At 47.3% G+C, this 26,638-nt stretch overlaps 1 protein-coding gene across 1 annotated transcript; it reads right to left on the bottom strand.

Moving 5' to 3' along the window:
- Positions 1-700: 700 nt before the first annotated feature.
- On the bottom strand, positions 701-19,174 carry LOC132592125 (uncharacterized). Its single transcript, XM_088669907.1, has 7 exons — positions 19,171-19,174; positions 8,944-15,342; positions 7,241-7,420; positions 5,686-5,838; positions 4,565-4,684; positions 3,350-3,397; positions 701-1,232 (listed from the first exon to the last, which is right to left on the bottom strand). The coding sequence occupies exons 1-7, from the start codon at positions 19,172-19,174 to the stop codon at positions 1,228-1,230; spliced, it is 6,909 nt and encodes a 2,302-aa protein (XP_088526033.1). The 3' UTR covers positions 701-1,227.
- Positions 19,175-26,638: the final 7,464 nt, after the last annotated feature.

Raw genomic sequence — 26,638 nt, 5'->3', positions numbered from 1 at the left:
CCCCCCTTCTTTTTCCACAAGGCCTTTGGCACAACCCCTTGTAGCAAAGCTCAAAGATGTGTAGCTGAAATGGTTATGCCTTCTTCCCATTTACAAGGGATGGTGGAGGAATTCACTTTGGATTTTAACATGAACCACATATTCACCCTCCACAGAATTGTGTGATGCAATTCTCTAACCAAATATTTTGGAGGGAAGAATGTATATTATGGGAAAGTGCCCCCCCAAAATGCATCTATTAGTGAACATCACATATAAAATGTGTCACACTGGGAGAAAATGCTTGGAAAAATGTGTATATTAGGCAATATTGCATTAGAAATATTAGGGGAAACTCACACCAAGATGTGGACTGGAGGTTTTTAAGCAGAGGTTGGGGGGCTATTTGTCATGGATAAATTAGTTAAGATTCCTGCATTGCAGCGGGTTGGACTAGATAACTATCGGGGTCTCTTCCTGCTCTACGATTCTATGAAGTTGCTGGTGAATTTTCATGAGGACTTTCCCCCCTTTTCAAATAAAATCACAAACTGGCCTGGAAAGGTGGAGTTAAGAATCTAAGACTGGAAAGAATGAGGAACCAAAATGTGCCGCTCTGTCCATCCCTATCCTTGCCCCCAGGTTCTCCTTGTGCGAAGGGCCTTGATCCTTCCCACCGTTACAACTGGGATAATAACTGCAGACAGAAGTAACGAGGCGTTAAAGGCATTTTATTCAGCAAAGTTGATCATTTCAGCCTTAACGGATTTGGAAGCAGTTACAGGTAGGTAGCTGTGTTGGTCTTCCACAGTTGAAACAAAGTAAAAAAAAATTCCTTCCAGTAGCACCTTAGAGACCAACTACGTTTGCCATTGGTGTATGAGCTTTCGTGTGCATGCACACGTCTTCAGATACACTGAAACAGAAGTCACCAGACCCTTATATATATAGTGAGAGGGTGGGGAGGGGTACTATTACTCAGAAGGGTGGTGGGAATGGGTGATCGGCTGATAGGTGTGGTAAACCTGTGGTTCCTGTAAGGCCAATTGCAGTCTTTGACAGTCGTCAAACGTAGTTGGTCTCTAAGGTGCTACTGGAAGAATTTTTTTATTTTGTTTCAGATTTGGAAGCAGTTCCCCCATTCATCTCCTACATAAAACAGAGGAGCAAAAAGGAGTCCGATGGGCGAATCACTGCTGTTGATCTGCGGCAAAACAAGGTCTGCAGGAGGAGGAGGAGGAGGAGATCTCAATCTGGAAGGTAAAGAAAGTAGCAGCATTATCTGCTTCCAAAGAAACATCAGCATCACTGCTTTGTGACAGATAACATGGTGGTGTTGACTAGCTGGAGAAAGGCAATCGATTCTATTTCTGGTTCTCAGACTTTTTAGGGAAATCTTTGTCTATTCCGCTGTGTGTTGCTGAGACCCCGGTACAGTTTTGGCAAGGTCTACAGTGCAGGTTAAAGAACCTTTTAATGAGGGTGAAAGAGGAGAGCTCAAAATATGGTCTGAAGCTCAACATCAAAAAAACCAAGATCATGGCCACTGGTCCCATCACCTCCTGGCAAATAGAAGGGGAAGAAACGGAGGCAGTGAGAGATTTTACTTTCTTGGGCTCCTTGATCACTGCAGATGGTGAAGCAGTCACGAAATTAAAAGACGCCTGCTTCTTGGGAGAAAAGCAATGACAAACCTAGACAGCATCTTAAAAAGCAGAGACATCACCTTGCCGACAAAGGTCCGTATAGTTAAAGCTATGGTTTTCCCAGTAGTGGTGTATGGAAGTGAGAGCTGGACCATAAAGAAGGCTGATCGCCGAAGAATTGATGCTTTTGAATTATGGTGCTGGAGGAGACTCTTGAGAGTCCCATGGACTGCAAGAAGATCAAACTTATCCATTCTTAAGGAAATCAGCCCTGAGTGCTCACTGGAAGGACAAATTGTGAAGCTGAGGCTCCAATACTCTGGCCACCTCATGAGAAGAGAAGAATCCTTGGGAAAGACCCTGATGTTGGGAAAGATTGAGGGCACTAGGAGAAGGGGACGGCAGAGGACGAGATGGTTGGACAGTGTTCTCGAAGCTACGAACATGAGTTTGACCAAACTGCGGGAGGCAGTGCAAGACAGGAGTGCCTGGCGTGCTATGGTCCACGAGGTCACGAAGAGTCGGACACGACTAAATGACTAAACAACAACAACAACAGTGCCTCCATGAACCCTGGAACGCTCTCCTGGGGCTGCCCTTTGCAGAAGAAGACCAGAAAGCTGTATTTCAAGGAAGGTTGCCTCCCCTCACCCCTCTTTTCACCAAAGAACCCCAGATAAAGTTTCTACGGAACGGAATATAGACCGAGGTGATTATATGAGAATTAACAACCCTGAGTTGGCAAGCGCTGAGTCCTGTATTATGCCAATGGAGTCTCCTTGCTTAGGGGCTCCTGCGCTCTTTCGCAGCTCCTTCCCGTTCATTTCAATGGGGCTTGTTATCCTTATGCCCAGCTTGCGAGCAACCCCAGGGCACTTGTCCAACCCGACAGAGCTTGGTCTCGACTAGCAGAGCAAATCTTAGGTTCTTTGTAAGATAACAAAGTCATTTTGGGAATTGATATACAAGAAAATGATTAAAATAACATTTGTCAAAAAACCAGAAGCCTTTCTATTAGGAATGACAGGTGCCGACATCCCAAAAGACCAGAAAATACTGTTTTATGTACACGACAACAGCGGCAAGGATGCTACTAGCCCAAGGATGGAAGGAACCAACAGTCCCGACCAAGGAAGAATGGAAAGCTAAAGTGCTGGGCTGTGCTGAAATGGCAAAACTGACTGGGAGACTCAGGAATCAAGAAGATAACAACTTTAAAAAAGAATGGGGGAAATTCATAACTTATTTAGGAGACCATTGTAAACAAATAAAAACGTTAGCTTTACAATAACTTGTAAAGAAACGAAAGACATGGATAATTTAGAGAGCTGAAGACTGTGGAGAACGTAATGATGTGTAGTCTTAGGGAAAAAAATATTTTAACGGACCCGCTCAGGGGACGGGGGGAAGTCACGAGATTCAGAGAACCTCATATATGGATATGTTTAAAGTTTTTTTTCTTTTCATTATTTTAAATTTGTTCTTGTAAAAAATCAATAAAAATATTTCAAATAAAAGGTTCTTAAGAAGCCTAGATGAAAAGGTGCTTCGCCCTTAAATAAGTTGGATTGCACTGCTTCTTCATAAAAGCTTTTTCTCACTGAGTGCAAATATTCTGTGCACTTGGAAGCAAGGAAAATGCCACACATGAAGCACAGGCTACATTCAAAAATGTGCATGCACACCTAATCCCCTGTATTCCTGCCCACCCACCCCCTTCTTACCTCTGTCTTCCTCTGATTTGCTGTCCACCTCCTCTTCCGATGAAGTCGCTGTGTTCCAAAAAAGAGAGGATCAAACACTGGTTTATGCCAACGCCATACAATATATCCACCTGATCTGTATGTTGGTGACAGCAGAGGTTTCACCAACAGGAATAAGGAAGCTCTGGAAGCTCAGCTGCTGCCCAGGCCCCACCTATTGGAAAACGTCAAGTGTATTCAGTAGGGCAGGGCTAGCCAGCATAATGGTGCCCTCCAGTCCATCCGGAGGCCGCTTTGTTGACTAGCCTGGCACTGGGGCCTTTAACTCATGTAGAGAACCATGTCTGGTTTGGAGGGAGGAAATGAAGGATCAACTTGTCCTTCAGCCATAAAAAATCTCCAGCTGTCAGGGAATGGTCTGGATCTGAAGATTGGGGAATGCAGTCGCAGGCAGATCAGCTTCTCTCAGAAGAGGAGGGGGGATATTTGCTCTCCCTCCCCCCCCCCCGGCCGCCTCCAGCATTTTCAGAAGCAGAGAGAGAGGCAGGCACAGACTTAGAAGCTGAACAGATTAGGGAGGAGTTACCCAGCTACGAGATAATGACAAGGCAGCCAGAAGGGAGGGGGCAGCTGGGAGACACATCAGTTGAAAGTATGGGGGAACCCCCCCCTCCACACGGACTCAGAGGTCCAAATGTATCAGAGATCAAAAGAGGCAGAGAGGGGGAGGAGCTTCCTGTTGGGAGTGCTCCTTGTGGCAGAATGAGGACTCAGAGTAGACAACTGATCTCCTTGCAGAGGGTTGTCTGTGCTTGCAACATGATGCTGTAATAAAAGGACTATAAATCTATCAACTGCTCGTTAATTCTTATCTGTGAGCTACTGAAGGGAGAGGGGAACTTCCACGCTTGACACTGGCTGACCTTGGGCAGCTCAGAGTCGCTCAGCCTCCTTGGGCAGTTGTGAGGACAATCCGAAACAAAATGATGCTGTGCATTGACATGCTTTGTTGATATCCTTTATTTTTATGTCATAGTTTATGCTTGTTCTTTGTACTGGTGCAGGAAAACTTAAAAACTATCCATGAGAGAGAGAGGGACCCCCCCCCCCAAAATGCACACATCTAAACATGTGTGCAATCCATTTTGCATCCTGTGGATATGGCAGAATGAATGAACCCTGTCTGCTATTGATCCCAAGTACTCTGTCCCTGCCTTGCAAAGATTGAGTGCTCACCCCGGATTGGAGGCCTGTATCCGTCACAGCCGATCTTTGGCCTTTTCTGGCTGTACTTATCACAGAACTGGAGGTTTCCGGTCCGGTTACAGCACCAGTCATATAATTTCAACTCTTCGTCTGCAAACAGGAATTGCGAGAAAGAAAGGACAGGAAAAGAAATCATCAGAGTCTGATTTGGAACTATTTCAGACCAAGAGCCTGACTTGGACAGAAGGTGGGAGATTCATAAGGTTATCAATAAGCACTAGTCACGATGGCCGTTTTCTACCTCACGGTCAGAGGCTCTATGCCGCACATTATCCTTTGCTGGAAATGGCAAGAGGGCAGAGTGCCCTTGCGCTCAATTCCTGCTTGCTGGTCTCCCACAAAAATCTGGCTGGCCACTATGAGAACAGGATTGCTGGACTAGATGGACCATTGGCCAGATCCAGTAGGGCTTCTCTTGCGTTCTTTCATTGTCTACTAGAGTTAGGGATACAAACACTTGCGTTCTACTGTGGGATAACCAGCTTCATGTAACCAACTTGTTAGTGCATGAAGAGGTTAATACTATAGAGTAAGCTGTCCTGCCAGGCTTAGCTAAGTCCACTCTCTCTCACCTTGGAAGGAACTAGATAACCAAGCCTTTGTTTCCCTTCCAGTCTCCCTGATGAACTCAGCTCTCACAAGCCATTCTTGTGTTCCTATGCCCATAATTTAGGAACTTTTACCACTTTCCGGCTAGGTCAGGTTTTACTGCCTGTGCAACTTTTCTGATTGATGTATGGAAAAGCACATGAACCTGACCTTTGAAGAGTTTGTAAGTAAAACATTTTTTAAACTTACAAAACGTGTGGTCTTTTCCTATGCTGGGGGAAGAGGGAAGTTTTGGAACTCACAAGGGCATAGTTTAAAGGTCTAACAACCTATAGTTCCACACTGTGATTTTAAATCTCTGCTGGGGTTCTCTCACCATAGAGTACTTGCCCTAAACCTGGATCTTGTCACCCAGAGAATTCTCCATATATATATAATTTCCCCTGCCTCCTGCACCAACACCTACAACCTCTTGTTAACTTGATAACTTGTGGGTATCTTCAGGCAGATAACCGTTGCACAGCCTCCAAAGTACAGCTTACCACTGTTGGGGAAGCTTCTCCTTGAACCCTTCCAGACTCTTTCCTGGCGACCTTCCACAAGCTGGTTTTTGCTGTTATAAAGACACCGGACCCCAGCACCGTACTTGTTTGGGGCAGAGGAATACAGCATGGTTAAGCGAGAGTCCAGCAAACCTGCAAAGGTTAAAGATGTTAGTTCTGCGTTGCAGATCTTCAAGAGGGGACGGGTGTGCGGGAAAAGGCACCGTTGTTCTTAAACCCTTGCAATTTCCCCAGCTGAAAAGACCCCTCTTGTACACCTCTATCCTTACATCACGGATAACTGTATCACAGAAAGAAGAAGATAGTTTGTCAAGTCCACACTTTGGCTAGCTTCTATCTGACCACTGCTGGAGGCAGTATGCCTCTGAATGCCAGTTTCTAAGGTAGAGTGCTCTTGCCTGTGGATTCCCCATAGGCATGTGCTTGCCCACTGTGAAAACAAGATAGTGGGGCGAGATGAGCCTTTGGCTGGTTCCAGCAGGGTCTTCTTGTGTTCCTTATGAGTCCATGCAATGCAGACCACAATCTGGCCTTGGCCCAGTATTCCTGAAGGAGCATTTCCACCCCCGTCATTCAGCTCTGACACTGAGGTCCAGAGGCGAGGGCCTTCTGGTGAGAAGTGAGGTTACAGGGAACCAGGCAGAGGGCCTTCTCGGTAGTGGATCCCGCCCTATGGAAGGCCCTCCCATCAGATGTCAAGGAGATAAACAGCTATCTGACCTTTAGAAGACATCTGAAGGCAGCCCTGTTTAGGGAAGTTTTTAATGTTTGGTTCTATTTTTAATATTATGTTGGGAGCCGCCCAGAGTGGCTGGGGAAACCCAGCCAGATGGGCCAGGTTTAAATAAATAAATAAATAAATATCTACAAGGCAGGAGGACCCATGTAGGGGCACCAGAAATTACAACAATGCAGAGGGAAATGGATTAGCATGCAAAGCTGCCTTACACTAAGCTAGAACACTCAGCATTGTCTTGCTGAGGTTTCTTGCATTTCGTAGGGGTGGAAGCTTACGATACGCTGCATGAAAATGTGCTTTGCCATGGAGCTATGGGGTCGACATCATTTGAGCATAGCTGCCAAGTCTCCCGTTTTCCCCGGGAAATCCCCGTTTTTCCAGCTGTTCTTAGTTGAAAAAACGGATTTTTTTTGTTTTCCCCCAGTTTATTCTGGCGCGGTGGCCATTTTGGAACTGGGCGGAGCATGCTCAGAAGGGACTTTTGATGCTGCTCTGCACAGTTCCAAAATGGCTGCAGTGCGACTTCTGGCGCGGTGGCCATTTTGCAACTGGGCAAAGCAGCATCAAAAGTCACTTCTGCGCATGCTCCGCCCAGTTCCAAAATGGCGGCAGCGCTACTTCCGGTCTGCTATTTCCGGCCCGGCCCCTTATTTCTCTGACAGCAACTTGGCAGGTATGCATTTGAGCCACACAGCAACTGAACTGGAGAGCTGCTTTCAATGCATTCAGTGGTCCGAGATTGGCTTCAATGCAAGCACTGTGTCCGAGTGCTGGCACACAGTGCTGGCCACGCACCTTGTTTGCTGCGGGAGAAGCGATCATCCAACAGCCCCTGTTGCAGAGAGCAAGGGCAGGCAGGCAGGTCCTTGTTCCAGGCAGATGGCTGCCTCTCATGGCTAAGCCAGTTGAGGCACCGCTGCCTGTAGTTCATCTGGATGCGGCTGTTCAGATAGTACACCCGGAGACCACGCACACCTGGAAGGAGGGTGCAAGAAAACAGGAGGAAAATCAAGGACGTGAAGCTTAATTTACTTGCATCCCCACCTACCACCGGTTGGAGGGGTCTTTCCTGTTATCTCTGCTATAAAACAATGCATGTTGCTAACACCATTACGCTGGGCAATTCCCCAACTCTTTGAACTGCATTCAACTATGTCGCACAAGGGCTTCTGCTAATGGGGCTTTTCACCCCTCTTCTTCTTCTCCCACACCAGGCACCCCCAAACTTCAGCCCTCCAGATGTTTTGGACTACAATTCCCATCTTCCCCGACCACTGGTCCTGTTAGCTAGGGATCATGGGAGTTGTAGGCCAAAACATCTGGAGGGCCGCAGTTTGGGGGTGCCTGTCCCACACCCATGCCCCCCTCAATCAGCTTGGGAGGGGGTGTCAGGAGATCTCCTGGAACACATCGATCACGGAATGGCAGGTTTTAATGATTGAATACCTACATCTAGCGAAAATGACGGGGTGGGTACGAGGAATGGATATTCAGAAGACATCAAAAGAGTGGATTATTTATAGGGAATACTTAAAAATGTACAGTACCAATAATTCACTATTGACAGATCTAGAACGATATTTGTAAAGATAAGTAAATAAAGGTGGGGGAAGGGAGAAACAGAAGAATAATAACTATCAATAATAACAAGCCTGTGAGGAACACCAACTTAAAAAAACAAGTATAATGGAAAGGGTTGGAAGTATCGATGGTTTCTGAAAACAGAACTTACCTTTCAAGAGTTATTTTGATTCTGTATAATTTTTTATCTATATTGAGTTAGAATGATATTATATTTGGACTATAAGAATATTTTCTTTTTCTTTTTTGTGACTTGTTTTGTACATTTTATTTTGGAAGATCTGATGTATCTTTTTAAAACTTTTTTCAATAAAGATTTTTATTTTTATTTTTAAAGGAGACCTCCTGGAACAGCATGCAGGGGGAGGAGAGGGCAGATCGTTCCATCAGGAAAGCAAATGCTTACACTGGTTATCTGCTTAGTGCTCCGTCGAATCCCCCCTAGTAGGCTGTTTGTCAAATACTACTCCTGCTCAGAGTAAATCCACTGAAAATGACAGATGTGACTTGGGCCCATTAATTTTAATGGATGTACTCTGGGTATAACTCGGTTGACTACAACCCTACGCCTCTCAGACTTTTGGTCTTCAGCTGGTGAGTTGGGATACACAGCGGGATGACACAGCCTGACCTAATGCCAACACTGTACACATGTACATAAGAATAAATAAATACATGGCATTAAGAAGTGTGTCCCCAAATTCATGGTTGGGCTAAAGACGGGTCCCTGGTCTTATAATGGCTGAAGACAACTGTCTTAGCTCATCACTGTTTGGCAGAGCCAAGGATTTGCATGGGGTTGGACTAGATGACTCTTGGGCTCCCTTCCAACTCCTCCATTATATAATTTTATGATTCCAGTTCATCACAAGGAGACACTTTACCTATAGCGATATTAAATGCACTTGACAGCTCACCTGGTGGTGATACAGGAACTGGAACCGCAGGGACGCGGCCTGACTTTGCTGAGTTCCTATTGGCAGCCGCTGCTTTCCTGTCCTTGGAATTCTGGGCTCTCGAATTGGGCTTCTTCTCTGTCTTGCCAGTGGCTTCTGAGGATTTAGTAGCTCCTGCGGCGGCAAGGTGGACCTCTGTTTCCCCTTTGCTATTGGCAGATGCTGTTTTGCTTACGCCGACAGATGGCTTTTTCTGCATGGAGGAAGGAGGCAGGGATGAGATGCTGGAACTGATTGAAGACACCGACTTTGTGGGCTTGGAAACCGGAGAGTTGCTGCTGGATGTTGCAAGGGCAGAGCTGGGTGGTTTCCCCGCGGAGGAAGGTGCTTTGCTGTTGTCAGAGGTGTCTTTGCTCACACCGACAGCCGGCTTACTCTCGGCGGAGGAAAGAGGCAGGGATGAGACCCCGGAACCAGCAGGAGATGCTGGCTTTTTGGGTGGCTTAACACTTCCTGTGACTTCAGACTTGGAGGACAGAGAAGACATCCCTCCTTTGGTCTCAGGTCCTGATTCTGCCCCAGAAGGCAGTTTCAGGGTATTCGCTGGACTCAGTTGTGTGCTAGACAGGGAAGGACTTGTTCCACCAGCATTGGATGTGGTGGCTGGACCCTTGTCAGCTGCCGAAACTGAGCTGTCCGCATCGCCTCTCCCTTCGGACGCTGTGGAAGAGCTCAAAAGCCCATTGGGTGAGGGTCTGGATTCTTGGGTCTCTGAATCAGAGGGGAAAGAGTCTGTTTTTCCTGCTTCTAAGCCAGCTGGTGCCTCTTCTACCTTCTGAGAAGATGAGCCACCAGCAATGACATTTCCTGTGCCTTTGACATATGAGTTGGCGGGCCCAGGGGCTGGTGTGTTATTGGGGGTTGATAAGGCTGAAGGAGATTCCTCTCCATTCAAGGACTCTGGACCATTCCCCAAATCTCCTCTTAGAATCTCTGTGCTGACTTCTGCCGCTTGAGAGGAAGAATCTGGCCTACCCAGGGCATCACTGTTGGAAGGAGCAGGCTGTCCACTTACAGACTTTTCTGAACTTCCTGTGTTATCAAGACCTGCCATGTTGTCACTCACATCTCCACTCCCTGGAGGTGGTTGTGAAGACTCTGTAGTGCCAGAGACTTGGTTGGCCCCTGCATTGGTGGCCAAGCTCTCATCAGAATATGCAGAAACAGAAGGCAAGGTTCCTCCTGAAGCTTTGTCGATCACAGAAGAGGGTTGAGGGAAAGATTCTGCACCAGCGATTGGCCCAGATTTCTCTTCCAGCTGCTCTGCTACGTTTTCTGGGCCCAGGACTGTCTCTGTGGAAGAGGTGTATCCCCCCTTGGTGCCCGTTGATCCCAAACTGGCAGTTTCCACCTCTTCAGTGGGAAGGGACGGTTCTCCATCACCAAGTCCTCCAGAAACATCTTCACTTGTCAATGTTCCCGGGGATTGTGATTCTGTGGACAATGCATTAAATGATGCTTCCTTCCCACTCGTGCCCTCCTCAGAAGCTCCTGCTGTAGCTGCATTGTCCGCAGATGGTTGAGATCCTGCATTTGTTGCTGTCCCCAAGCTGGGTGATTCTACCTCTTCAGTTGACAAAGAGTCCGATGGTGACTCTGCAGTCAATAGAGCCGATGATGGTTCCTTCCCCTTGGACACTATTGTTGCTGCATCATCTAGTGATGGTTGGGATGCCTTGCTTGCTGCTGACTCTGAGCCGGCTGCTTCCACCCCTTCAGTGGCCAGGGAGGAATCTCCACCACCAAGTCCTTCAGAAACCCCATTGCTTGCAGATGTTCCAGAAGATTGTGAGGCTGTGGGCAATGCATGTAAAGATGGCTCTTTCCCACTCACAGGAGAAACGTCTTCTGATTTTCCTCCCTCCTCAGAAGCTACACCCTCTGCTGCGCCATCTGGTGATGACTGAGATCCCGTGTTCGTTGCTGACTCCAAAATAGGTGTTTCCACATCATCGGGGAGGAGAGGGGATTCCCCAAGCCCTCCAGAAACATCTTCACTTGTAGATGTTCCAGAGGATTGTGAATCTGGTGACAACGGGGCCAAAGAGGAATTATTTCCACTTATTATTGATTCTACTACCTCCTCAGAGGCTACAGCCCCTGTTTCCACACCTTCAGGGTGGGTGGAAGATTCTCCACTGCTAAGCCCTCCAGAAACTTCTTCGCTTGTTCCAGAGGATTGTAATTCTGTTGATGTTGGGGCCAAAGAGGATTCTTCTCCCTCCTCAGAAACTACAGCCCCTGCTGTTGCTCCACTATCTACGGATGGTTGAGGTCCTGGGTCAGTTGCTGGCCCCAAGCTGGGCATTTCCACCCCTTCAGTCAACAGAGAGTCTGACTGTGGCTCTGCAGCCGATGGAACCGACGAGGGTTTCTTCCCATTGGACACTCCTGCATTAACTAGTGGTGGTTGAGATCCTTTCCCTGCTGCCTTCTCAAAGCTAGCAGGATCCACCCACTCAGTGGAGAGGGAAGGTCTTCCTTCAACAAGGCCTTCAGAAACCTCTTCATCTGCAGATGTTTTCGGTGATTCTCCAACCAATGAACCCAAAGGCATTTCTTGCTCACTCGCACCAGAAGAGTTTCCCCCTTGTTCGATGCCTTCAGAAGCTCCAGGCCCTGCGGCATCTTGAGATGGTTGAGATCCTGCATTGGCTTCTGATTCAGAGATGGCATTTTCCACGCCTTGGGTGGAGACAGTGGCTGATTGTAACTCTGTGGCCAATGGAGACAAGGATGGTTCCTTTCCATTTTCAGCAGAGGTGTCTTCTGATTCTTCTCCCTCCTCATAAGTGGCAGGTCCTGCTCTCACTGCATCATCTGGAGACAGAGTAGACTCCTCGCTATTGACTGGTGGCAATCCATCCATTTGCAGCTCTTCAAGGGAAGAAGAGGAAACTGGTGGCTTTGAAGCTGACGGAGCCAAGTCTGTTTCCTTGCTGCTGACACTGGAAGAGCCTTCAGGTGGTTCTGCTCCCTCATTTGTTGCTGTTGTAGCATCTTCTGTAGCATCTTCTGGAGACTCCTCACTACCTGCCAAGTCTGAGCCAGTACCTCCTATCTCATCATTGGAGGGGGAGGCCGGTGGTGACCCTGTGTCTATTGGAACCAAATCCTTTCCTTGCACACTAAAAGTATCTTCCAATCCCTGGGCCTCCTCAGAAGCTGCGGAGCCTGGTTTTAATGCAACATCTGGAGACAGCTGATCGGAGACTGGAGAGCTAGTGGACCCACTAGGCTCAGCTCCTGATGGCTCAAAAGCAACGGAAGGGGGAGATTTTTCACTTGGGGTGACTAAGGGAGATTCTTCTCCCGAGGCTGTGTTTCCTACTAATGTCTCGCCATCCTCTACAGGTGGCTGACTTGGGGTTTCTCCATCAGCTCCTGGTGGTCCTGCAGGCAGCTCTGATCTTTCAGTGGGGCCAATTTCTGCATCTGAAAATGGGGGATCCGTTCCAGCTTGGCTCCCGCTGTTGGTTGTCCCACCTACTTCATTTTCAACCAATCCAGGGCTGCCCTCACCATCCCTGCTACCTTCTAAAACATCAGTGCCTTGCGGCGAAGGACCAAGGTTGTCAGAAGCTGGGCTTGGGGAGGCTTCTCCTTCTTCGTCTTCCGCACTGAAGGACCCAGAAGGAGATGCAGAAGAGGGTTTTTTTCCTGATGACTCTTGAGCTTCCGTTGATTTTCCAGCACTCTCAGGAAGGAGTGTAAGATCTCCAGATTCTGCATCTGTCACCTCTGCAGAGCTTGGTGGACTATTCTCTGCTGCACTTCCTGGGCCTAGCTGTGGCTCTGGGGGCAGTGTGTTGACTTCATCCAGAAAACTGCTGCTATCTGAAGGGGATCCCTCGTCAACTGCTGTCTCTGAGGTGGCACCTACTGTCTCTTCTCTGGAGGGTAAGGCTGATGCCTTGTCTAGGTCTTCAGAAACATTTCCATCCTCAACAGCCTCTGTTTCTGCAGGAGCCAGTTCAGGCTCCGCGGTGGACACCGGGGAAAGAGATGCTTCCTCCCCGTTCACAGCAGCAGAATGCCCTAGTTCCTCTGGCCCCGTGGTGACCTCTGAGCCTGCCCCCGTGTCATTGCCTGGGGGTAGGTGGGAGGAAGATGGAGAGCCAGGTGGTCCATTTGATGGAGCTTCCATTGCATCTGTAGCGGAGGGACCAGAAGGTGGCTCATCAGCAGATGTGGAAGGAAAGGTGGATTGTCCTCCCGATGGATCTGTTACCACCATGTCCTCTGCAGGTGACAGACCTGAAGATTCTTCAATGTCCAAGGTCTCTCCCACAGGTGGGATAAGCTCCATGCTGGAGAGTGGGGAGTCTGTCTCGCTCTGGCCTTCGCTGCTCGTTTCTGCGACTGCATCAGTTGTGGCTGATCCTGATGCAACATCTGGTCCTGTAGCTGCCTCACTGCCTTCAGGAGAAGAACCAACCTTTCCAGGTGCTTCGCTGGGGGAGGTCTCTCCCTCCTCCCTCTGAGAAGACATAGGGGAGGGTGTTTCTTCAGATGACCCCTGAGCTTCGGATGGTGTTTCATCCTCCAGGAGAGAAGGAGGGGTTGTCTTGGTGTCGGGCAAAGTCCCTGGCACCTTCTCTGCTACCCCAGCTGAATTTATTGTGGTCCTATCTGAAGAGGGCTCGCTCTGGCTTGAGACTGTGGGCTGCTCATTTTCTGCCACCTCTGAACTATCTGTTTCCACACCAGGATTCAAAGGGGAGGCTGCCCCACTGGCAAGGTCTGCAGAAACTTCTTCTCCAGCAGGGACATCTGTTCCTGAAGAAGCTGGTCCAAGGTCTGGAGACACTGAAGCAAAAGATGCTTCCTTGTTGTTGTCTGGGCTTCTAGAAAATGCCTCTGCCTCTTCATTAGTTGTGGAAGATGCCTGGGTCTCACCATCCTCAGGTAACTGTGAAGCAGAACCCGATCCCAATGGGAGTCCAACAGGAGAAGACACCGTGGCATCAGAATCAGAATCTGAAGGCCCAGAGGGAGCATCACTGGGAGATAAAATGCCGGGTGGACTATCTACCGTTGACTCATCTACTGGAAGGGAACCAGACGATTCTTCACTCAGGAGGTCTTCTGATTCTCCAGTGGGCACATCGGCTGTGTTTTGAAGGCCAACTTCTGGGCCAGCAGAAGAGGGAATTGCCGTTGCCTCAGTGTCGCTTTCGGGCTCTCCTGCAGACAGAGAGCTATCTGCATCGCCCCTTCCTTCTCCAGGAACTGATTCTACATCCAGAGGAGCTTCATCAGCAGCAGGCAGTTGAGTGGAAGCTGCAGCCAGCTCACCGGCTCCCGAGGACTCTGCAGTTATGTCGCTGGACGGCAACGAACCGGATGGGGGCAATTCTTGGGGTGGCATCACAGCATCTCCCTCTGGAGGTGGTGGAGGAGAGCTTCCACCAGCAGGAGCAGCTCCTGCTTCTTCTACAAGCAGCTCTTCTGTGTGGCTGGAAGGGTCTGCTCCTGGGCCTGAGGACGGGGCTGCAGCTTCACTGCCAGCATCTGGAGAAAGGTCTGGAGTCTCCTCATCTGGTTCTGGGACGACACCTGGTGTTTCCTCCCATGAAGCTATGGTGGGGTTGAGCTGGAAACCCACATTGCTTCCCCCGGTGTCCGTGTCCATTGCCTCCTCGTCTCCAGCAGCTGGTGGTGGAAAACTCATTTTGCCAGAAGCATCGTCATTTGCACCTTCCTCGGAGGGAGATGCCCGTATCCCTTCACCGCTGGGAAGAGATGCGTCCACTGTATTGGGGTACCGCTCCGTTAGAAGCTCTGTTCCTTCAGGCTGCTCCTTGGGAGAGGCAGAAGAAAGCAAGATGGCTGCCGTGGCTGTTTCTTCAGGCCTCTCAGCGGGAGATCCAGCTGCCTCTTCCTCCTTCGACACCACTACAGCTGTTTTAGTTGTCGCTTCTTCCAAAGAAGAGTTCGTCCTGGCCGGGAAGACAGCCTTTTCTTCGACATGGACTTCTGTCGTTTCCTTGGCATTCCCTCCTGGGGGTGTGATTCCTGGTTTCTTGGAAACATCAGTGGAAGAAGCCACTTTTGCTGCAGGAGTGGAGGCCGGCTGAGAACCTGGCGTTTCTTCCTCCGTGGGACTGGAAGAGTTCGCTGAGCTAATAGAACCCGGGTTTCCTTCTGGTTTCCCAAGGAGAGGGCTAGGAGTATAGAATTCTGTGCCTCGGGTTTCCTCCATGAAGGCAGGCGCCTCCTCTGTGGTCAGAACCACGGTGGGCTCGAAATAGTCACTGTCTGTGCCCCAGGAAAGCCCATCACTGGTGGTGCTGTAGTCACCCAAGTCTGCTTCTTCCCATTCCGTGGGAATTGGGACGGCAGCTGTTCTCCCAGGCGCTGCAAAGAGTTGAGAAAAGTAAGGTTGAAAGTTACATGTTTGCATCAGCAAAGGACTTGTCTATCAGCAAAGGACTTGCCTCGGTCCAGTATACCTGAAGGAGCGTCTCCACCCCCATCGTTCTGCCCGGACACTGAGGTCCAGCGCCGAGGGCCTTCTCGGTTGCAGGGAACCAGGCAGAGGGCCTTCTCGGTAGTGGCACCCGCCCTGTGGAACGCCCTCCCACCAGATGTCAAAAAGAAAAACAACTACCAGACTTTTAGAGGACATCTGAAGGCAGCCCTGTTTAGGGAAGCTTTTAATCTTTAAGAAATTAGTGTATTTTAATATTTCTGTTGGAAGCCGCCCAGAGTGGCTGGGGAAACCCAGCCAGATGGGCGGGGTATAAATAATAAATTGTTGTTGTTGTTGTTGTTGTTGTTGTTGTTGTTGTTTATTATTATTATTATTATTATTATTATTATTATTGTTATTATTATTATTATTATATCATCCAAGATTGCTTTGTAAAACAGTCAGTGGTTCCAGACCCTCCAAGTGTCCCTATTTTCCACCTGAAAGCAGCCCTGTATATGGATTTTTTTAAAAAAAAGTTTATTATGTGTGTGTTTTGATATTTTTTTTAACTTTTCAATTATAATCCAATGATAGCATAATTATAACAATGCCAATTTTCAATACAATTACTAATGTCAATCATTCCAATACCAAATTATATAATTTAGATCAGGTGGTCCCCCGCGTCCTAGAATTGATGATTTGATGATTTTCTTTATTTCTGCATTCCAAAAATCTTATTGATTTCAATAGCATTCCAGTCATAATTATAAGCCCTTATACAACAGCTGCAATATTTATAACTTTGATTTGTGTTGACACATTAAATGATTTGTAAGACTACAAGTGAGGATCTCATACTGTATATTGTTCTTCCTGTGGGTGACATTTATTCTGTCCATGATATTTATTCCTGTCCTTGTAAAATGTTATGTCTAACTTTTCCCGTTGGCTACTGTTTCAAGTGTAGGGACGCAGGTGGCGCTGTGGGTTAAACCACAGAGCTTAGGGCTTGCCGATCAGGTCAGCGGTTCGAATCCCCATGACGGGGTGAGCTCCCGTTGCTCAGTCCCAGCTCCTGCCCACCTAGCAGTTCGAAAGCATGTCAAAGTGCAAGTAGATAAATAGGTACCGCTCCGGCGGGAAGGTAAACGGTGTTTCCGTGTGCTGCTCTAATTCGCCAGAAGCGGCTTAGTCATGCTGGCCACATGACCCAGAAGCTGTACGCTGGCTCCCTCCTTTTATGACTGAGTCACAGGTTTTTGGATAGGATTCCCAAGGAGACAAAACTGTTTTTTTCCCCAAGGACACACAGATCTCCCTGCGCATTGGCCAAAATTCAAGCAAGCTGTGAATTATTTATTTATTTATTTATTCGCTCTTCCTCTGAAGATCTCAGGGTGGTTCACAATTTAAAAATACAGGCTAAAAAGAAGAGTCAGATTTCTTTTGATTTTTAGCTGGAATACTGGTTTGGGGCAAAGATATGCCATTGAGCCTTATACAGTACTGGGATCAATCTATGTAAGAATGGAAATAAACAACCGATACAATATATCGTTTATTAGTATTTTTGCAATGCTTAAGCCACGTATCTGCAAGCAAAGCTTTAAAACTTTCTTTTTTTGTTATGCTAATTTATTTCTACACAGAAGGTCAGATCTTTAGTGGGTTGTGCAAAGTGCTTTTATGAATAGTTTTTGCTATAGGTTAGGTGGCACAAGGGATGTATTTATGGCCGTGGCTTGAAAATGTTTGGGGACTGCTGGCTTATACCGAATCAGACCCATGGACCAACCAGCTCAGTAGTGCATACCGAGTGTATGATTCGTACCTTGCAGGGGGTTGGACTAGATGACCCTCGGGGTCCCTTCCAACTCTACAATTCTATGAAATCACAAATTATGAAAACTAAAACAGCAGGGGGGGGGAGGCAAACACACAAACACCCACAATTAGTACCTGAAGCAACACCAGCACCAGACTCACAATCTTGTTCCGAAAGGAAAGTTTCCAATTGCCGGCAAAACACAGATACAGAGGAAGATTGCTTCCTATTCTTATTCTTATTACCTCAACATGGTGGGACGTGGTATAACCTTACTTCATTTTATCTTTGCAATAATCTTAGTCGGCTTCCCTTCTGACAGCATATCATTCATTGCAAGAGCTGCTTCCCTGAACAAAGTTGGCAATACACATTCATTTTAAGTTAAAACATTAATCTTCAATTAGACTCTTCTGAACCCCCAGAATACGGATGGATGAGACCTGCCCATCTCAGCTTCCCATTTTTCCAGTCTTGAATTCCGTTCTCCAGATTTCCACAGCAGTTTGCGATTTATTTTTTAAAACCTCATGAAAACTCACCAGTGCAGTTTCCCCTGACAGATAAGTTTATATGCATTTCTATGTACGCTTTCCTCTGATATATGTACTTTTGTGCACATCACGTGGTTGGAGGGTGGCATTGCGGAAATCGGAGAAGTGTGCATTTCGCAAGATACTGTAATTGTGTTTCACTTTGCGTATTGGTTCAAGAAGTGAAGTTTAGGTGCTTTCTTGTTAAAATGCCATCAGAATTAAGCTTGTTCCTCCAGCCCTCCCTCAGGCAGCAGTCCCTCCAAGACCTTGCCTGACTTTCTCCCCAGTCCAAGTCCATTTTCTTCACCTATTTCTATATCAAACTCATAAGGAGCTCTGGGAGGAGGAGAAGCGGGTGTTGTGCTGTCGCTCTTAGGAATCTTCTGTTTACTGGGTTGAACAACTTCCACCCAAACCAGTGCTTTTTCAAAGTGATGCATAACACTGAAGCTGTCAAGAGGAACTTCGACTTGGCACACACATTGCCAAAAGAATACAAATTTAGCAGGAATTAATGAAAATAATTCTGAGGTCGTAGTACAATCCCCAAACCGCAGCTACGTGTTTTTAATGAAAGGTGGATCCAGACTGTCACTGCTTTGTGGCATGGATTCAAGCGCAAAGCAAATATGACTTCTTCTTTTTTTAACAGACTGTTTGCTGGTAGGAAAGTGACAGTGAATGCACTGAAAAGTGTGGGATGGAGAAACGCAAGCAAATCAGGACGAATGCTCAGTGCATTCCTCTTATAGGTAAAGGTAAAGGGACCCCTGACCATTCGGTCCAGTCATGACTGACTCTGGGGTTCCGGTGCTCACCTCGCGTTATTGGCCAAGGGAGCCGGCGTACAGCTTCCAGGTCATGTGGCCAGCATGACTAAGCCACTTCTGGCAAACCAAAGCAGCACACGGAAACGCCGTTTACCTTCCCGCTGTAGTGGTACCTACTTATCTACAGTACTTGCACTTTGACGTGCTTTCGAACTGCTAGGTTGGCAGGAGCTGGGACCGAGCAACGGGAGCTCACCCCGTCGCAGGAATTCGAACCGCCGACCTTCTGATCAGCAAGCCCTAGGCTCTGTGGTTTAACCCACAGCGCCACCTGTGTCCTGTATAATCACCCCATAAACAAATCAGAACGAATGTGCAGTAAAGATTGAACATAGTCTATCCCAGGGGTCAGCAAACCTTTTCAGCAGGGGGCCGGTCTGCTGTTCCGCAGATCTTGTGGGGGGCCGGACTATATTTTGAAGGGGGGAAATGAACAAACTCCTATGCCCCACAAATAACCCAGAGATGCATTTTAAATAAAAGCAGACATTCTACTCATGGAAAAACACGCTGATTCCCGGACCGTCCGCGGGCTGGATTGGGCTGGATCCGGCCCCTGGGCCTTAGTTTGCTTACCCATGGTCTATCCCCTGCATAGGCTTTGTGCGAGAAAATCCAGTGGATGCCAAATAAACAGGAGCCCAAAGAAAGTTGGGAGAGAAAGGGCGGAAAGGCAGCACCAAGACTGCGGAAACTGTGGCCTGTTATTGCTGGTGTGCGGATGCAAGCAGAAAGTTCTCCTCTTTGCCCAGAGGAAAATCTTTCACTTTGCATCACCAGCTTAATATCTTAGGCTGGCTGAGCTTGCCTCCACCTCTTGATCCTAACTGGAGCAGATTCACAGAGAGCAGCCCAAAGAAAAAAAGAATAAACTTACCGCACAGCAGCCATGCCCAGAAACCTGCGAGGGCCCACAGCATCCCTCTCTGTCTCCCCATTTGCCCAGCAAATTGAATTTGTTAAAGGGGGCACAGTCCTTTGGCAGGACTTGTGTGGACTGCCTCTCAGGAGATTCCAGTCATTTATAGGATATACATGCGTGGGTTGGAAACCCTTGACCACTCCCATTCTCTCCCCTCCCCTTTTGCAGGAAGGCTGGAAGGGGCTGAATTTAATAAGCCACCCTCCTCCTCCTCCTCTTCAACCCCCCCACCTGCAAGACCTTCACTTCCCAGTCATATGCAATGCATACCAACCAAACGACACTGTGCCACAAACAAAGAGCTGGAAAGAACCAGGTGCGCCTTGCTAAAGGTGCCTGCAAGAGACAGAATATGGGATGTGAAGTCAGGTGGCTGAAACACAATTGCTCTTAACAACAAGCCCCTGGGAAATGGGGGAGCACCTCATAGAATCGTAGAGTTGGAAGAGACCACAAGGGCCATCCAGTCCAACCCCCTGCCGAGTAGGAAACACCATCAAAGCATTCTTGACATATGCCTGTCAAGCCTCTGCTTAAAGACCTCCAAAGAAGGAGACTCCACCACACTCCTTGGTAGCAAATTCCACTGCCGAACAGCTCTTACTGTCAGGAAGTTCTTTCTAATGTTTAGGTGGAATCTTCTTTCTTGTAGTTTGAATCCATTGCTCCGTGTCCGCTTCTCTGGAGCAGCAGAAAACAACTTTTCTCCCTCCTCTATACGACATCCTTTTATATATTTGAACATGGCTATCATATCACCCCAATTACCTCTGTAATTTGGCGAAATGCCTGAGTAATTCCCAAATAGTGTCTTCAGCTAGCATCTTTCTTTCTTTTTTCAGAAAAACTCAACATTATTTTATTATTTTCTCACGTGGAATGAACATGATTTAAACTACAATAAACAACAACAGCAGCACACCTAGTCCGTTTCTTGGGGAAACGCGTAACAGCAGCTTAAAGTTAGAGCCACATCAAAGACCCACATTGAGTACGTTTCTGCAGAAGTTTCTGTGGATCTGGGGAGTCTGTCTCGATTGATGGTCGTGTCTCATACGGGAGATGAATGGATGGCAGGTGTTGTAGAAGGATTGAGGCCTGGCAGGTCAGTTTCCCGGCCAGAGCAATGGGCCACATCTGAGGACACCGTGAGTCTATTGACGAGCCTGTGGCAGAGCGGGCATATTGGGAGTTGGCACGGCACATTTCCTTTTCTCCGCATGGATTTCTAAGTGCCTCAGCATGCGTGGGTTAATGCCTGCTGATATAACATCAATCTGCCTCTCAAGAAATACTTGGAAACCTCATGGAGAAAAAAAGCCATCATGAAGTTGGCGCAAATATAATCCTTTCAGGAATGCATGTTCACAGGCAGCAATGCTTCGAAATGCCCGTTGCTGCAGACCACGGGAGGGAAAGAGTTCTTGCGCTCGGATTGGCCACTGTGAGAGCAGGATGCTGGACTAGGTGGGCCACTGGCCTGATCCTGCAGGATTGTGCCAGAGAAGTCAGTCTGTTCTTATGCAGCTGCCCGGTATGGGGATCGAACCTGCAACCTTGGCGTTATCAGCAGCGCCACACTCTAACCAACTGAGCTATCCAGGAAGGATATAGTCTCGATGCAGCAATAATCTCACCTGATGTAAAGGTGGAGAAGAAAAAAGCTTGCCGTAGTTGCAACCCAGCCCGATGGGCAACATAGAAATAATAAATTATTATATTACTATAAGGGATGGCTTTTGTAATTCCAGGATGTCCCGGTTGAAACGGGGCGGTTGAGGGGGATGAGATAGGCTTTTGGTTTGATCCAGCAGCCGGGGTCTTCTTTTGCCCCACTTGTGGGGGCCTTCCCAGAGACGTGGGGTTGGCCATGGTGTGAAATGGGATGTTGGATCAGGAACACCCTTTGGCCCTGATCCAGCAGGGGCTCTTCCTGCGTTCTTAGGGAACCCGTGAGCAGGGGCAGACTTTGGTAACATGGAGCCCCGAGCGAGGACCAAATTGGGTCCTCCCCCTAAATATTCCCCAGTTTACTCAGATGGACAATGCCCCTGTGGTTCTGGACAAATAGAAACAATAGAGCATGTGCTTCTCCAGTGCCTATATTATAGAGACATCCATATTCACCTCATCTCCCCACTACTCCATCAGCACCCAGGGAGCACAGGACAATTCTATACCTCCTTGCTGCTTTGAGATACCAACCCTGCTACAACGTACAATGTTGCCAGGTTCTGCACAGCAACGTTCAAAACTCGTTGGCTGGTGACCTGCGCCACAAACTAGATTTAATGAACACTCATATTGGAGTGCTTTGTCAATTGATAGCTATAGCCTTTTATATACTGTACTAACCTTGAATGCTCTTCCACATCCGTTTGATGCTCCTCACCCTTCTTTTAGCTTCTTTTCGCTTCTTTTAGATTCTTACAGTCTTTTATATGTACCTTCTGTTTTAATAATTTTAGCTTTCCAAAACGTTTCACAGATTTTAAATGATTGTACCCCAACCTACTTATGCTGGTCTATGACCGTAATAAAGATTTAATGGCTTGCTTATTCCCACAATAACTCATTTTTTTATTTCTTTATTATTTTGCGCCCCCTGAGTCCTGCCCTAAATCCTTCACAGCCACAAGATGCTTCCAAGGAATCCAGTAATTACAGGCTTCCTCTTCTTCTTCTTCTTCTTCTTCTTCTTCTTCTTCTTCTTCTTCTTCTTCGGCGATCCCTCATAGCTGAGTAAGATTGTCTTCCATAAACACGGTTTTAACAATGAGTGACTGTGGAGGCCAATTCTGGATCCACACATCCTTCCACAGTGGGGACATTGGTTTCCGGACAGGAGTTGATCATGGTGTGGATTTGACAAGTGTGCCTTCCTCCTCTTAGCACGTTTCTCCCTTGCGTCCTGAGTTTGAGTATCTTCAAAGCACTAAAATCACCTATCAGACTATGGGGTATATGACGCATATGTGTACCCCATTATCATGGAAAGGTCACCTGCAGAAGCTTCCCATACATCTCACACTGTATCACAAAGGCGTGCAGTTTTCCCTCCCTTCCTCCTCACCGTACCCTAACTCGGGATGCTTCAAGTACTTTGGTCTTGTAAAATGTAAAAAGGTAAAGGTAAGGGACCCCTGACAGTTAAGTCCAGTCGTGAATGACTCTGGGGTTGCGTGCTCATCTCACTTTACTGGCCGAGGGAGCCGGCGTTTGTCCACAGACAGGTTTTCCGGGTCACGTGCCCAGCATGATTGACTAAGCCACTTCTGGCGAACCAGAGCAGTGCATGGAAATGCTGTTTACCTTCCCGCTGTAGTGGTACCTATTTATCTACTTGCACTTTGATGTGCTTTCAAACTGCTAGGTTGGCAGGAGCTGGGCCCGAACAAGGCTCAGTGGTTTACACCACCGCGCCACCCGCACCCCCTTATAAAATGTAGTAATTTCTAATTTGGCTAGTGGGGTAAAGTTATTTTTTTCCCCTCTGTGTATGCGTGTGCCAATACAGCTCCTTGCCAAGGGACCCTAGGTGCACCTCTGCCGATGACTCCGTGGTTTCCAAACCAGGACGTGGTTTCCAAACCACTAGATCAGGTGTCACATTTTGCTGTGGGACCCTCAAGAACCCCCAAAACGTAGGAGGGAGTCCGGGAAGACTTGGCATGCAAGCCAGCCGCTCCTGCTTGCAAGCATCGCCCACTCCAAGAGGGCGAGGAATGTTCAATGAGCCTTCTGGTCACGCTTGAGGAGCCTCGGAGATATAAACATGCTAATTCTGCCAATTCCCACACGGCCCATTAACTCTGCTGATGAGGTCACAGACCGTGGGTCACTAAGGGGTCTCCACTCGGCTGGAACAAACGCCTTGGCCTTGGCCTTGCAAAGGGAAAGAGAGGGCATTATGTCACCAGCCCGTAAAAGGCAGCATCACTGATAACAGGCACAACTTGTGAGCAGGGCAAACGTCACAGCAGCGCCTCACTGCTATCAAAAGAATCTTGCAAGGTTTAGATCGATGGAGATATTCCTGGCTTTTCAAATGTCGAATCCCAGCTTACACTCGCGTTCAAGGCTCATAAATTGTCCCTCTTCCTCCTCCTGCTCACCATTATTTCTGTATGATGTAGAGTTACTATTTATACTAATGACCTATATGTTTTATATGTTTTGTCTTTGTTTTTATATTTTATATATATGCCAATAAAGGTGTTGAAATTGAAATTGTCCCTTTTCCTTTGAGGTCCCCCATCTCGGCTCTAAGCTGCCGGAGAATAGAACAGGCCAATTTCCTTTTCCTTCTTTCTCACCTCCTGGTTTTCATAGAATCATAGAGTTGGAAGAGACCACAAGGGCCATCCAGTCCAACCCCCAGTCAATTTCCATTTTCCAGCTGACACTCAGCAGGAGCCCATTGATTATCCATTAACCGCATAGGGCTGTTTGAGTGGGGGGTGGAATTATTATTATTATTATTATTATTATTATTATTATTATTATTATTATTTATACCTCGCTGATCTGGCTGGGTTTCCCCAGAGACTCTGGGCTGCTCCCATCATCAACATCATAGGTAAAGGTAAAAGTAAAGGTAAAGGACCCCTAGACAGTTAAGTCCAGTCAAAGGCGACTATGGGGTTGTGGCGCTCATCTCGCTTTCAGGCTGAGGGAGCCAGCGTTTGTCCACAGACAGCTTTCCGAATCACGTGGCCAGCATGACTAAACTGCTTCTGCTGCAACAGGACACCGTGACAGAAACCAGAGCGCACGGAAACGCCATTTACCTTCCTGCCACAGCAGTACCTATTTATCTACTTGCACTGGCATGCTTTCAAATTGCTAGGTTGGCAGGAGCTGGGGCAGAGCAACAGGAGTTCACTCCGTTGCGGGGATTCGAACTGCGGACCTTCTGATCAGCAAGCCCAAGAGCCTCAGTGGTTTAGACATCAAACATTAAAAACTTCCCTATACAGGGCTGCCTTCAGATGTCTTCTAAAAGTCAGATTGTTGTTTATTTCCCTGACATCTGGTGGGAGGGCGTTCCACAAGACGGGGGCCACCACCAAGAAGGCCCTTTGCCTGGTTCCCTGTAACCTCACTTCTAGCAGGGAAGGAACTGCCAGAAGGCCCTCAGAGCTGGACCTCAGTGTGCATGTTTTAGAGCCAGACCAGAAGGCTGGGAGAATTCTCCTGAAGGATGACAGAGGAGATTCTTACTAGGAGGCACCTTCATCTGTTAAATGCTAGTCTCCAATTTATTTTCACCTAGCGCCAGATTGGTTGATTTGTTTGTCATATTAAAATGAGGCTGCATTTTAAAACAATTTTTAAATCTAAATTGTATTTTAATCTGCATTTTAATCAACTGATTTTCTTTCTTTTATGTTTTATTGTAATTTTATTGATGTCAGCCGTCCTGATCCCTGCTCTCACTGGGGAGGGCGCGGTATAAATAAAATAAAATATATTATTATTATTATTATTATTATTATTATTATTATTATTATTATTCAGTATTCTATTGGGGGAATTCAAACAACTTACAACAGGAAAATGCATCTTAATGCAATTCATAACTGATATGTCATTTAAAATCAGCAATAGTTAAATGTGCCTCTTTTGCTATCTTTGATAGAATTTGGGTTTTCAAAATTGGTTCATAAAAGAACTGAATTAATAATAATAATAATAATAATAATAATAACAATAACAATAATAATGTTATTATTTGTATGCTGCGCATCCAACAAGGTTTCCCCAGACACTCTGGGCAGCTTCCAGCATATATAAAAACATAATAAAGCAGCAAACCTTAAAAACGGCTGCCTTCAGATGTTTCCTAAATGTTATAGAGCCAGTGTGGTATAGTGGTTAAGAGCAGTAGACTCCTAATCTGGGGAACCGGGTTCGTGTCTCCGCTCCTCCACATGCAGCTGCTGGGTGACCTTGGGCTAGTCACATTTCTTTGAAGTCTCTCAGCCCCACTCACCTCACAGAGTGTTTGTTGTGGGGGAGGAAGGGAAAGGAGAATGTTAGCCGCTTTGAGACTCCTTCAGGTAGTGATAAAGCGGGATATCAAATCCAAACTCTATAGAATTACTCATCTTCTTGACATCTGATGGGAGGGCATTCCACAGGGTGGGTGCCACCACCAAGAAGGCCCTCTGCCTGGTTCCCTGTAGCTTCACATCTTGCAGTAAGGTCACATCTTGCCAGAAGCCCCTCGGAAATGAACCTGGGTGTCTGGGCTGAACACTGGGGGTGGAGATGCTCCTTCAGGTATACAGGGCCCAGGCTGTTTAGGGCTTTAAAGGTCAACACCAACACTTTGAATTGTGCTTGGAAACGTATGGCGAAGAAATGACCCCTAGCTGTTGATTGAGACAATGAATCTAAGTCCACAGCCCACAAGCAGGTGAATTTCCCTATGGGGAATATCCCATGCAGATATTCCCCTGCCTCTTCCCCATGGAAAACCGTAGAGTTGAGGACCTTCTGTGATGACGCTCACTGATTCCGTTTGGGAAGCCTCCCTGAGCTGTTTTCGAAATCTGGAGCTGCCACCACAAAGCATTTGACTTTCCTCCAAGGTGACATTTAACCAAATTCAGCTGCACAAAGGTTTATTAGGCAGATTTTTACCAAGCTGATTAAAGAGTTAATAGGTGACTAAGCTGTTATGCAACCTGGCATTTGGCGAGGGGGGGCGGGCACAGGAGCGGAGGATTGCCTTCAAGCCCTCCAAACAGCTTTCCAAATTAATGAACTGGATTCTTGGCAGTGGCGTCACAGAGTTAGCAAACTCCTGAAGCGTTGAGCTGGACACTAATGGCCTGAGGTGTTAGAAGGATTTCTAATAAGGAAGAAATTACGAGATGGGACACTGAGCTCTTTGCGGTCCTCCTGAGGCGACTCTGAGTGGGTCAGGCGGTCCACACCTGCAGTTGTCACAAAAGCACCTCACCTTGATGGCTTCTAGGGTTGAGGGAGGAGTTCGATTCAGTTTGAATTTCCACGTGAAACTACCTAATTTGCAGTCCCTGAAATGATTATGCAGGGCTGAAATGCAGCTGCCTTTCAAAATCTGCACCGCTCCTAAATTCTCAAACAAACAAA

The sequence above is a fragment of the Zootoca vivipara genome, chromosome 5 (assembly GCF_965207765.1).
Source record: "Zootoca vivipara chromosome 5, rZooViv2.hap1.1, whole genome shotgun sequence".
Lineage (NCBI taxonomy): Eukaryota > Metazoa > Chordata > Lepidosauria > Squamata > Lacertidae > Zootoca > Zootoca vivipara.
Note: the sequence above shows the minus strand (reverse complement) of the source record. Positions and strands in the feature narration are given on the sequence as shown.